At 44.8% G+C, this 14,260-nt stretch overlaps 1 protein-coding gene across 2 annotated transcripts in view; it reads right to left on the minus strand.

Moving 5' to 3' along the window:
- ATP6V0A2 (ATPase H+ transporting V0 subunit a2) overlaps positions 1-14,260 on the minus strand; it is a 35,983-nt gene that overhangs the window by 15,029 nt on the left and 6,694 nt on the right. For both annotated transcript variants that reach the window (XM_060027912.1, XM_060027910.1), the window contains exons 3-8: positions 12,986-13,083; positions 10,899-11,036; positions 9,776-9,864; positions 8,466-8,592; positions 1,666-1,748; positions 82-175 (exon numbers count right to left, since the gene is read on the minus strand). In XM_060027912.1, the coding sequence (XP_059883895.1) occupies positions 82-175; positions 1,666-1,748; positions 8,466-8,592; positions 9,776-9,864; positions 10,899-11,036; positions 12,986-13,083 (629 nt within the window). The remainder of the gene's footprint in view (positions 1-81; positions 176-1,665; positions 1,749-8,465; positions 8,593-9,775; positions 9,865-10,898; positions 11,037-12,985; positions 13,084-14,260) is intronic.

Genomic DNA, 14,260 nt, shown 5'->3' on the forward strand with positions numbered 1-14,260 from the left:
CCACATTAAAAAAGAAAGTAAATGGATTTGTAAATGTTTTGCAAACCCTCGGATAAGGAGGCAAGTTTCTGGTTCACTCACAGTATACAGATCTTGAATCCGGGTGTTCAGGCCCTCCTGAATCTCTCTCCGCTCCTCGGCGGTATTCGGGTAGGGGTAAACGTGGCAATGGTAACTAGAAGACAGGATTCAACACAGTGCCGCGGCTGTCAGAACTGCAAGAAGCTAGGTCAAAAACTAGAGCTAAATTCAGTCTACTGCCTGGGCGCATCTCCTCCCAAACCAGAATACAAGCAGCCCTCTGGGACAAAAAGGTGCAGACACAGGCACCCAGCCACGGTAAGGCCTTACACACGGACGCTCAACAAATTTTCTACGGAATTCCACAGATTTAGTGAACTCTGTCGTGGCTCCACATTCCATTCCTACCCTCGATGATTCCCAAAAGCTCATTCCCAATTCCAACTTTCTGAAATTCACCACCACCCTTGAGCTGGAAATCATTAAACAAGTGTGAAATATAAATCAAAGACAAAGAACATACAACAATAATTACCTTTTACAAAAAAGAGAAAATCGGGAGAGGAGAAAGCTCTGGATGCCTAGCAATCGCCTCTGACATGGGCTTCAGTAAACGTCCTCTGGGGCCACGTGTGACACCAGGACGCAGGGGAGGCAGAGCCACGCCCCCCCCAGCTGCAGCCACACCCCCTCAGCTGCTGCGACTCCCATGCTGCCTTAGTGTTTTAATGCCATGCTTCATGTTCCTCTTTAAGCTCTGGCTACGAAAATTAAATTCTTACTCCAGCCTTACCCTAAGCAATGGTATCTGTGAAGTCACAGGTTTGTGTGCTGGCTACAGTTTTTCTAATCTACATAAAAAATAAATATATACCTATTAAGTAAGAATAGGCTAGTCCACGTATCACCTAAAGTTACTTTCCATAACACCAGTGACTGAGTATCGAACGCTGGTGAACACTGAATCCGAAGGAAATAACCGAACCCCACCCTTACTTACCCCAGCAAGAAGCAAGGCCAGCTAAAAGCTCCCCGAGTATAAGAAAACAAAAGGCCGTTCTTTTGAGTTTTCATGTGGTTTTGCGTGTTTTCCCACTGGTGACAAGACTAAGCCACAGACCGATTCTTGCTGTGACACTGCTCCACGTTTACCGGAGGCTTACGCGGTACGGGAGCCTTTTACTTGTACCATCTCGTCTGGCAGGCAGGCCTCTCCGAGCCCACACTCTCCACCACCTGCCAGGCCCCCTTCCCCAGGCTGCAAAGAAGGTAACTGCAGAGGGCTGGGAAAGGATGAGCCGTACGCTGCATGAGGACAGATAAGCCTACGCGTAGCTAAAAGCAACAGAAAGGCACCAAATATTAAAACTGGATTCCTTCCCCAGCCTTCATTCCTAAGGGAAAAAAATCAAATCTGGGAATGTTCTTAACATGGTGTCTATTTTTAAATTATTTTAAGTATTACACTGGCAAGAGAGATGACAAATTAAATGTTTTAAAACATGGTATTACAGCAAAGAAATCATGTAACAAAACTCAGCAGCCTTTGCAACCACTGTGTTTCTCTTCAGAGACATATTTTAAGAAAACTAGAGGTTACTGAGGATAAAGAAATAAATGAAATAAAATGTTTCTTTTTCTTACCAGTCACATATCTTCTTAACCTTGTGGCCAATCTGCTCTCCCCAAAAGGATATCAAAAACACATACCATTTTATGACTTCTCCCTACAAAGAATAAAGGTAACTGTTACTTCTCTGTCTAGAACTTTGAAAACTCTGGCAGCTCGCACTCTGTCAGTTAGTTCATTCATTCATTCATTCAACAAACACTAAACACTGTCCATCCTCATTATCTGCAGATTCCATAATTGCAAATTCACCCCAGAAATCATTCATAACCCCCAAATCAATACTCAAGCATTTATTCATTTGTGGACATGCATTTATTCATTTGTGGACAAAAATTTTGAGTCACCCAATGTGCATATTCCTGCTGAGGTCAAACAAGGTGACCCTCTGCCTTCTTATTTCAGCTCATACTATAAACAAGTGTCCTTTTTGTGATCTATTTAGCGCCAAGTTTTTCACAGTTTTGTGCTTTTTTTGGTGATTTCACTGTTCAAAATGGTCCTCAGAGCTGTCTAGTGTTTCCGAGCCCATGAAGGCTGTGACATGCACTTACGTGTGTCCCATAAGCTTTGTTCAGACAGGCGTGATGGTACGGTTGGCAGTGAGTTCAATGTTAATGCATCAACGGTACATATTAAATAAGGTGTCTTTAAATAAAACAAGGTTATGTAGTGATCGGCTGACAAGAACGTTATGACCAGAGACTCACAGGAATATAACCCTGTGCTTCCCCTAGAAGCAAGGGTTCAGTTCTCACGGAGACTGTACAATGTTAACTACTACGAATAATGAGAACTGACTGTATTTACAAATATTCTACAAATAGAACTGAATAGGTTTTTGGCCAATTTGCCAGGCACTGGTTCCCAGTGCTAGGAATACAGCAGTGAACAAAACAGACAAAAATCCCTGACCTGGGAGGGAAGGGAGGGGAGGGAAGCTTATATCAAGTTAGCAGCAAGAGACACTAGGAAAGTTCATAATATGCCAAATGGAGATGAGGGTGATAAAGACAATAAAGCTGGGAGGGGTGACAGGGACAAAGAGGCTGGGGGTTGAGCTTTTAAATCAGGCGAGGAGGGAAGGCCTCCTTGAGAAGGGGACATCTGGGCCTAGAGGAGTGAAGGGGGTGAGGGAGCGAGCCACGTGGATCCTGGGGAAGAGCCTCCTGAGCCCGAGGAAAAGCTCGTGCAGAGGCAAGACGAGGGGAAGCGAGCAGGCCAGCCTGGCTGAAGAGGAATGGCCAGGGGGTGACAAGATGGGACGCCGTGAGACAGGAAGCCACAGGAGGGCTTTGAGGCGGGACGGGGGGTGTGGTGGTGAGACGCTCCGACTCGTTTTACAGGGATCATTCTGGATGCTGGGCGGAGGAGAGCTGAGCTGGTGCTTACTGAGACAGGCCAGCCTGGATGGGCAGGTCTGGGGGGGAAGATGGGCAGTTCAGTTTTAGGTGTCACATGGAAAGGTCTTCCAGAAACTTCAAAGGTATGTAGGAGCCAGTTAAATAGAAGTCTGGTATTCAGGGGAGAGGTCCAAGCCAGATGTATACATTCGAGGGATGGTATTTAAAGCCATGAAGTTACACGGGATCCCTAAGGGCACAGAGGAGAGAAGCAATCCAAGAATTGAGCTCTGGGGCGGAGGGGATGGGGAACAGGCTGGAGAGCTTCAGGCAGAGCAGAGGCACTTGGGTCCCGAAGGCAGGGACGCGGGGCGGCCGGGAAGGGGAGGCCAGGGAGGTGGCGGGCGGAGGAGATGGCTGAGGTGTCTGGGAGGCTGGTTACGTGGGATAAGCAAGCGAATCGCACAGTGCATGAACCACACTGAGGATGAGGGAGGCCAGATTTCTCGCTGTCAGAAGAGAGTGCAAAACACCGAAAAAGAGACGTCCAGAATCGTAGGTTAGAGTCTGAGCAAACGGTTTTATAATAAATATGCACAGGTAGCTGCAGAAGCGGATACAGCTCTGTGCACGTGTGTGTGTGTGTGTGTGTGTGTGTGTGTGTGTCCATGTTTTGACTGCTGAAAGGGCTCAGAAGCAATGACACTCCAGTACATGATGAGAACTCAAACACCCAGATCCTTGTTTCTAAATTCCATCCTCTACTAAAAGGAACCAGCGGTCCTTGAAGGAATGGCTGACTCCAGACAGAGGCAGGGACCATCCTGTGGCGCCAGAAAGTAAGGGGTTGCTCAGTGAATGCTGCAGACGTGCCAAAGGCCAGAGGAACACGCACGAAGGGACTCCCAGTGGCCAAATCAGGGACAATTTGGGCATCAAAGTAAAAAGGACTGGGACTTCCCTGGTGGCGCAGTGGTTAAGCATCCACCTGCCAATGCAGGGGACACGGGTTCCAGCCCTGGTCCGGGAAGACCCCACATGCCACGGAGCCACTAAGCCCGTGCGCCACAACTACTGAGCCTGCGCTCTAGAGCCCGCGAGCCACAACTACTGAGCCCACGTGCCACAACCACTGAAGCCCACGTGCCTAGAGCCCGTGCTCTGCAACAAGAGAAGCCACTGCAATGAGAAGCCCGTGCACCACAACGCAGAGCATCCCCCACTCGCTGCAACTAGAGGAAAGCCCACGCACAGTAACGAAGACCCAGCGTGGCCAAAAATAAATAAATAATTTTAAATAAATAATAAAAAGGATCGTAACAGATTACAAGTCATTAAATAAATAGGAATGCCTAAGTCCGTGGATGAATGAGCGAGTGACTGAAAGGGCAGGGAAAGCACGGCCTCCTGGAGGACGGTAACTAGTAAGTACAGAAGGAAGGATGGGAACAGAGTAACCACTGGCAACCGCAACAGAGGTGATGGGGTCAAGAGAGTCATCGTGGAGGCTGAGGCTGGTGGGCAGAGGTCTGCGGAGGAACAAGGCCCCAGTAACCTAGGAACACCTCCTCACCAGCTACTCATCAATTAAATAGAGCAATATGGTGACATGAAGGTGGAGAAACCTGGACGACACCAACATGACCAGGCTGATATTACGTGCCTCCTGATGGGAGGTGCTGAGAGGACCAGATAATTGACTCCGTGGTGTTCCCACCAGCAACGTGTGATCCGAGCCTGGTCAAGAGGAAGCACAGAATGGACCCCAAGGGAGGGTCATCCTGCAGAATGTGATGCCTGTCCCGAATGCAAAGCACAGTCCCAGGCAGGGCAGTGGACCAGAAAGGAAACAATGCAAACTGTGGGGAATTTGATGGCATGTTTGTATTGGACCAAGTGTTGCATCTGTGTTGATTTTTCTCATTTTGCGGGTTGTACGGTGGTTATATAAAATAGCGTCGTTATGAGGGGGCAACACACACATGTCCACGGCTTCCTCGCAGAAGGTCTGGAAGGAGCCTAATGAAAATGGGGATAGATATGCAGAAAGAGTGAGTGGAGTATATGTGGCAAAATGTTAATAATTGGGAAATCTGGGTGAAGAGACAGAAGACTTTGTTCTCTTCTGGTAACTTTTCTGTAAACTGAAATTATTTCAAAATAAACTATTGAAGAAACTACACAGGGGGGACTTCCCTGGTGGCGCAGGGGTTAAGAATCCGCCTGCCAATGCAGGGGACATGGGTTCGAGCCCTGGTCTGGGAAGATGCCACATGTCGCGGAGCAACTAAGCCCGTGCACCACAACTACTAAGCCCACGCTCTAGAGCCCACGAGCCACAACTACTGAGCCCATGTGCCACAACTACTGAAGCCTGCGTGCCTACAGTCCGTGCTCCACAACAAGAGAAGCCACCGCAATGAGGAACCCACGCATCGCAACGGAGAGTAGCCCCTGCTCGCCGCAACTAGAGAAAGCCCATGCACAGTAACGAAGACCCAAAGCAGCCAAAAAATAAAATCAAAAAAAAAAAAAGTAATGTTTGTGAAATTCTTACCTAATAAACTAGGATATTCATTTCTAAAAAGTGTTTAAAAAAAAAAAAGAAAGAAAATACCCAGGGGGAAGAAAGAAATGGTATTTATAGTGCATCTGAATTTGAAGATTCCTTAACAATTTTAAAAATAGTACTGTGTCAGGGAACACAACCACCTAAGACATAATATGGAACACGGATGTATGCAACATAAAAAATACAAATCATAAAACCATATGAAACTGCCTGAGTCTAGCTTTGACAGAGAGACTGGTCAGCATCTAGAAACAATACTGACAAAGGAGAAAATGGCTAGAAATATGCTCTGGGGTCTGTAAGGACTTCAAGGGGTCGACCCAAAAGGTATTAAACATGACACTATAAATAAATCCTCGAACCTGAGTAAAAGTTACCAAATCAAATCTCATATCCTCCCCAGAACAAAGACTAACAGAACGCACACTGAAACATAAATAGCGACTCTCTCTAAGCAGGAGGATTACAGGTGACTGATTTTCTTCTTCATGTTTTCTATATTGTTCCCAATTTTCTAATAACGAGCACGCATTTCCTTTGTAATCATGGGGGAGGGAGGAGTTGTAGTTTCAAGAGAAAATCTGCCAATTATACTTCAACAAAAAAATTAGAAGTGAAGAAAAAGTAAAGAATTTTTAAATATATATATATATATATCTCTAACCATGTCTCCATATTTCTTCACAGACATTTAATGCCCTTTAACAAATCCGGTAAAAACTCAGCACAAAAGAGCTTAGACACTGTATAGAAAAAAATTTTTTTTTACAGAGTAAATGCTCTGCAGGAGAATGATGGACATGTTCTTTTAATTAAAGAAAAAACTCAAAGAACATGTAAATGCTACTTCAGAACAGTTTTAATCTTCACCTCTACATAAAGAGATCGTAATGGTCACAGGCAACATATTGCTACTGGCAGTTTCAGGAGCCACAAAAAATATTACAGGCGTATGGTTAACGAACAGCTTGACTGATTAGATTTTCCAACATGTGTGGTTTACTTAGGCTGAACCTTATGAAAATTATTTCACAGCTAAACTCCTTTAGGTGTCAAAACTATTAATCTTATAGCCAAAAATCCTGAGGCAAATCTAGGAAAGAAAACACGAACGCTTTTCTCAAAATTGAGAATCCCAAGTTCCTTTTCTACCCTTAGTAGATCAGTTCATCCTCACTTAGACCAATATATAATAGTTATTTTTATGGTGAAGTCTTTAAAAAAAAAAAATCAGCTATTTTAAAAGGTAATGATGGCTTTGGCTGCCCTGCTTCCCTTCCTGAATAATTCATTCCTGAAGCCTTAGATGTGCATTCGGGGATGGACCTGGGGTGGGGGGGAAGGGCAACAGTGGCCCAGGGCAAAGCCAGAGCCCAAGCAAAGTGAGGAGGCCCTGCAGTCCACACTAGGGGACAACCCGGGCTGGGGGCTGGGGAACTCGGAGCTCCAGGCAGAGAGAGGAGCGGGGCAGCAGAGATGGGAAATCAATGGGCAGACTGGTCACACACAAGGGGACTGATCAAATCAGTACATTAACAATAATGGGAGCCAAGTTTCCCACCACTGAAGAAAGGAGTTACAAACACAGAAAGAGAGAAACTTAGAATGAACCCTGTGGTGTTGGACTGGAATTGGATGTAAACTCACAGTTTTCATATATACACACAGGTACAGAAATAAAGCTGTGAGTGTGTGTGAGCCGTGTGCGTGTGTGCGTCCTAGAGCTGTCCACTGACAGAGCTGGGAACAGCGACACCTCAGTCCCCATGGGCACACCCGGAGACCGCATCCTGGCTTCTAATTACCGTTCTCCACTAAAGAGAACCAGGTTCCTTGGAGAACTGATTCCAGAGCCGCGTGAGGGAAATTACAAGATGAATCAGGACATCTTGTTATGCAGGAAAGCAAAGAAGCATTCAAAAAATGATGGGAACATGTAAAAAGATGATAAAAGCCAGCTAAATGGGCTCCAATGGCCAAATCTAGAGCATGTGAATACTAAAATAAAGAATTACAGTAACAGAGTATAACTCATTGAATAAAACAGGAAATAAATTAATGCACTGAAAATCTGATGAGAAATTGAGTACTTACAGAGTTTCAAAGCACCTCCCCCAAAACACGTACTAAATACAAAGGAAATGGAGTAATAAATTCACAGTGGAGCAGCTTAGGAGTCGCTACCTTGAGCAAGTGATCAAAGTGAACATCACTAGTAATGGGACAAAGGAACTGTGCACCCCTGATGGGAAGCAGCATCACTTCCTGCCCAAGACACATAACTTGAATCTAACCATGAGAAAACATCAGACAAACCCAAACAGAGCGGCATTCTACCAAAATAAAAACCACTGGTCTGTAATAATTTTTAAATGTCCAGGTCACGAAGGTCAAGGTAAGACTGAGAAATTATCCCAGAATGAAGGAGACCAAAGAGACATGACAATTAAGTCTAAGGCCTGATTCTAAACTAGATCCTTTGCTATAAAAGACAGTATTGTGGGAATTCCCTGGCGGTCCGGTGGTTAGGACTCCGAGCTTCCACTGCAGGGGGCCCGGGTTCCATTCCTTGTCGGGGAACTAGGATCCCGCGTGCTGCGCGGCCGCAAATAAATAAATGAATAAATAAATGCCAAAAAAAAAAAAAACAGTGTTGGGACAGCTGGTGAAACCCAAACAGGACCTGAGGCTGGGAGGGTGGCGACGCATCCACGTCAACGTCCCAGGCATACTATGGCGGTGCGGGAGAGAGTCCTCCATGTTAAGAACTACCCCCCAAACGCATCCAAGGATGGCAAGGCACGTGGTGGACAGCTCACTGAAGTGCTCCGCTCTGCGCTGTGCCTCCAGCTTCAGCGCAAGTCCGCCGCTGCTAAACGGGGAGGAGGTGCCCACTTACCGTTTCAGGGTCTTCCAGGGGCCCCTCCAGTTCTGCGTGCGTCACGATGCTGTGCCCCCTGCAGGCTCGCCACAGCGTTTTCCCGAATGCTTCAGCTTTCCCTTGGTTAATGAGGCCAGACACAAATCTGTGAGACACCAAAGGCTGTGGTCCAGTAAGCGCAATGAGGATTACCAAACCGCATGAAGAGGGCGGCAAAGCCCTTCACGCCTGCCCAAGTGCTGGCGATATCCTCAAAGCCCTCCAACTGCAAAATATCTGAAATGCTGCATAAAATATTTTTGAAACGTCCTCTTCAATGTAGAGCTGAGCCCATAATTTCGAGAAATTCTTGGAATCCAAAAATAAAACAGGACCTCGTAGCTGTGCCCTGATGTATTATACTGACCCAGTATCTTAAGGCCTTGGGTTTCAATGCCAGCAAGGGAGACAGGAGATGGGCTCTGGGTCGATATCAGGTGAAGAGATGGAACTGAACCCCCAATCCCCACAAAGTTGGGACTCTTGCCCCCCAACAAAGGGTTACACCTTAAGTGAATGGGTGGACTAGAAAAAAATCCACCTTGCAAAGGAGCCTACAAGCAAACTTGTTTATTTCGGCTTTGGTTTTGGAGAGAAGGGGAAGAGTGTTACTTGAGAATTTACAACCACATCTTAGGATGCATCAGGCAGAGAGAAAACAAACAGAAAAACAAAGAAACTCAAGCTGAGAAATTAACGTAAAATGATTCCAGGTAGGTAGAGTGCTCCCAAGTACCTGACATATGTAAAAATAAGTTCTCTCTGAAAGAGTACAGCCTCAAACTAAACATCATTGAATTCCTACACATAAGGAATAGAGGAACAGTTCATAATAAAAAGAAATCACAAATCACATGAGGAAACAAGTTACCATTAGTTCAAGTAAACAGAGAGAGTGAACAGTGGAAAGACACCCTTAAAATACGATTAATAAATTAACCAACTCAGTTTAGCCCCTATGTTTCCACCAAACAAAACAGGACTTGACGCTTCAATGACCAATTATTTTAGGCTATGGAGTAACGAAGAATGGCATAACTGGCATAAATTCCTCCTTTCCACCTCATTATATCGAAAGAAGAAATTTCCATCGTATTTAGCTAAAAAGTCAATACAGCTGAGTGATTCAACTCAACAAATACAGGAGTACAGTGTTTTCTTAAACAAATATTCACTTTCTTTCATTCCATCACAGGCTTTCAGATGGTGGCCGTCCTTCCACTCAACACAGCTCGTCTCCCACTGACAAGAAGGACAGTGTAAAGCTCGACCCGCCAGTTGCCACTTACCCCAGTTTTGCTCCCAGCCTCTGCATACAGCTGTAGTCCAACAAAGAATCGTTCTCCAAGGAAGGGAATTCTTCGTAAGTGGGTTCAAACTAAAAAGAGATATGAAACCAAGTGTGTCTCACTGAAAGTGACACTTTAATTCTCAAGTCGTGTTTCCAAACAAGTCTGCAGGGCATAGGAACTCAGATTTGGGTGCCAAGGCCCCAAGGTAACTCAGACACGTAACTCAGCTCTGATAGATGAAGAGCATAACTTCCCTGTCCCTTATTTGTAAGCTAGTTGAAGACATATACTTGAAAGTATAGTTATAATTTATGCCATTGCCTTAATTCAAGACAGAGTAACTGTATCAGAGGTCACCGCTACAGAAAGTGAAACAAAGTTCATAAGGGACATACGTCTCCCCTCTCTGATACTCAGCTGAGTACTGTGCTACTGCATAGGCTGTTCTTTATTCCCATACAGATTTTTTTTTTAATTCCATTACTCTCAGCAATTTGAGAAGAAAAAAAACAAACTAAATTTTAGAGTTTGACTTCCAGTGTTCAATTTTTTCTCATGATCATAAGATTTTTTTCAACTGCAAACTAAAGCATTTCATGAATAGGAAGTGGTTATGGTTAAAACCAACCAACAAAGGAGAGGCTTAAAACTTCTTTTAATGTCATATAATCCAACTGAAAGATAAAGGTAAGATCAAAATGTATCTAATTTTTTTTAAATGTATCTCTTTTTTTTTTTTTTTTTTTAATTTTTAGCTGCGTTGGGTCTTCGTTGCTGTGTGCAGGCTTTCTCTAGTTGCGGCAGGCGGGGGCTACTCCTTGTTGAGTAAGGGGTATCTCTTCCAATGAGGAAGTCCCTCTATCTCTTTTAAAAAGCAACACCTCTACAGGAGTTAATAACAAAACCCAAAACTTTACGAGAACGAGAATTTTATAAAAGAAATATACTTCTGGGACTTCCCTGGTGGCCCAGTGGTGAAGACTCTGCGCTTCCACTACAGGGGGCACGGGTTCAATCCCTGGTCAGGGAACTAAGAACCTGCGTGCCGCGTGGCGCAACCAAAAGAAAGAAAGAAAGAAAGGAAGGAAGAAATGCACTTCCTCCCGAGCATCGCCAGCACCTGCATGTCGCGCCTGACGAAGGCCTTGCTCACTCGCAGCACGTGGGTGTACTCGGTCAGCTCCAGGAGGTTCTTCCTCAGCCTCTCCTTGTTCTTCGTGACCTCCCTCAGCTCAGCCTCCAGCTTCTGCAACTGCTCCTGAAATGAAACGGCAGCAGGGTTAGTTCCAAGTCTGGTTCTAATACTCTTTTCACAGTACCCCAGAACTAGTAGAGGTTTTAAAAAGCCATAATGTATGAGAGTTTGATAGGGATATGAAAACATGCACAGGTTTTTGGTTTTGTTTTTTTTTGCGGTACACGGGCCTCTCACTGTTGTGGCCTCTCCTGTTGTAGAGCACAGGCTCCGGACACGCAGGCTCAGCGGCCATGGCTCACGGGCCCAGCCGCTCCGCGGCATGTGGGATCTTCCCGGACCAGGGCACGAACCCGTGTCCCCTGCATTGGCAGGCGGACTCTCAACCACTGTGCCACCAGGGAAGCCCCACACACAGGTTTTTAAAGTCCATCATCTGCTGCTTCATATTAATTCAGGTACCTGTGATGGCAAGCACGCAGATGCCGTGATGACTATGAGTGCCCTACGGCTGGACCCAATCTCTAATCTCAGGTCCTATCATTTCTTCTGGTTTCCCTTCATCTGCTTATCCATTACCAATACACCAAAGAGTTTTCCTTTTTCAAGACTACATTTCCTTTTATTTGCAACATAGAAAAATTTTAGATAATCTTTCCCAAACATATTATTCCTGGTCTCTAGCTTAAGAGCTTCTATGCAGCTTCACTTAACACAATTAATTAAGCATAAAAATACTTGAGAACGAATCTTCTTTAACAATTAGTTATATACCAAGCATCCTTAACAATCCTTAAGTATTAAAATGATAGAAGCAGAAATCTGTAAAACAACCCACGGTATTCAGACAAATCACCTGACACGCTACATTCAGTACTTGTGTTCTGCCTTATAAAAAACGATAAGCAGCCAGTAATCACTATATTTGTAATTACATCAAAAGCGACACACCAAACAGGCCAAGCCAGATGACTGCTCTCATCTGACCATACAGTTCTCTCTCGAGTCCATTCATATACCAACTGTTAAATGACATCCTCCCAGAAAAACAAACAGAGCAGCCAGCAATGGAATGGTCCTAATTATACAGTACTAAGAGCTGTAAAGGGCTCCAGTCTATTTCCCAGTGTGATGAATTAGATGATTAGAGCAAAACCTCAGGAGATAATTCATGGGGGGGAAGGGGGGATGCTAATGTACAAGCCAGTGCTCTCACGGTGGTGGGGGACTCCAGAAGAAGGAATCTCATTTGCTGCCCATGGGGAACCACCTGGCACCTTCACACGAGCTTCTGAAAATCAGAGGGGGAAGGGCCAGGGTGAACTGGGGAGAGTGCGAAGGGCACAGGCCTGAAGCCTCCATGTGCAGCAGGAGAGGCTTGCTAAGGCCTGCACAGGCCCGGAGTCACATCACATGAGCCCAGATCTCACAACCTAACTCTTGTTAGTCTCTGTTCAATACCACCTGTCTTACATTTTATTTTTTTCTAATATAGTCTTTTTTTTTTTTAATTTATTTTTATTTTTGGCTGCGTTGGGTCTTCGTTGCTGTGCGCGGGCTTCTCATGGTGGCTTCTCTTGTTGTGCAGCACAAGCCCTAGGCGCGCGGGCTTCAGTAGCTGTGGCTCGGAGGCTCTAGAGCACAGGCTCAGTAGTTGTGGCACACGGGCTCTACAGCGCAGGCTCAGTAGTTGTGGCGCAGGGCTTAGTTGCTCCACAGCATGTGGGATCTTCCCGGACCGGGGCTTGAACCTGTGTCCCCTGCATTGGCAGGTGGATTCTTAACCACTGCACCACCAGGGAAGCCCTGTCTTACATTTTAAAAGAAAACCGAATTCCAGTTAAAATTTATCACAGATAACCTGTTACTGAGAATTAACCATAATACGGTCTTTTGCTTTTCATTCCACGGTTTTGAGAAGAAAGGCAGAAAAGCACAAGACAATATAAAGTAAGTGAATAAGCAGTCTCTGAGGTTAGTGACCTAAAACCGCTTCTTCAGAAACCAGTTACCTGCATTTCGAGCACTTGTTTAAGGGGTGGTGCAGGAGGACTGGTCTCTCCCTCAGGGAGGGGAATATCAGCTCTATTAATTTCCTGCACCAAATATGCTGTGGAAATAAAAGTTAAACAAATTAGACTCAAAAACTTACTACAGGACATTTCAGTGAGAACATTTTACATCCCAACCTTTCCCAGGTCATCTAAAAACTAATGTCTAAATGCATAAAATCTCGCCTGTCGCAACTGACTGATAGGATGCCTTCTGCAGCCTTGTTTCCAAAGATCTGCAAAATAATGCTGCCTAGAGAGATCAGCGTGCAGTGACAAAACAAACAGTAACCTGGATACACATTTTCTGAAATTCCCCACGTCCTTCATTTCTAAAACTCTAGTTAAAGAACTTTGGAGTCACAGCTGCCTCTGCACCTGTATAGGAAGCAGAAGGTTAAGGACACACTTGGAAGTGCAGGAATAATCCAATGATAGACCTATAATCGTCCCCACCAGAGACGTTAGTGCAACCTCCCTGCAGACACCATTAGGAGGAAATACACATCCATCAGGAAAAACACATCCTCTATCAGTCTCCTCTATAAGGAGGAGACCACAGGACAGAAAGTCAGGTTCTCCTGAGTCCCCAGTTAGCCGTGATGTTTTAACTTAGAGCAACTTACACTGCCTTCTCTACTTACATTAAAAACTAGATTCATGAAACTAATAATGAACCAGCCAAAAAAAACTTAATTTCTTTAGTTTACATTTTCAATTCCATGAAGCGTTCTTTTCCTTAGGATAAAAGTCATAATACCTGGTAAAGTCATTACCAGATATAATATTTTGGAGAAATGTTAACTAGTTATTTTATTAGAAAGAGAGAGAGAGAGAAAGAGAAAGAAAGAAAGGAAGGAAGGAAGGAAGGAATAAAGGGAGAAAGAGAGAGAGAAAGGGAAGGAGGAAGGGAGGAGGGAGGAAGAAAAGCGATGATGTCTTACCCATAAGATAGCAAAGGAAGCACTGGGTTTAACAGCTTTCTGGAAATGGATGTAAATTTTTTTAACCTATCTTTTATACCTAAATTTACTTGAGAGTTCATTTTCTTTTTAAGTCTGCATTCTTTTCGAAATAGTCTAAGCTACAGGAAGTCCTGGACACATCTAATGTGTTGTCACTCCTGCCCCGCCTTTGAAAACTCATTCCGAATATACAACCTGTCCAATGACTTATATATATGGCAAGGTTGGGGATGTGGTATCACCCTACCCTACATGATCCACACAAATAACT

Source organism: Delphinus delphis, chromosome 13, assembly GCF_949987515.2.
Source record: "Delphinus delphis chromosome 13, mDelDel1.2, whole genome shotgun sequence".
NCBI classification, from domain to species: domain Eukaryota; kingdom Metazoa; phylum Chordata; class Mammalia; order Artiodactyla; family Delphinidae; genus Delphinus; species Delphinus delphis.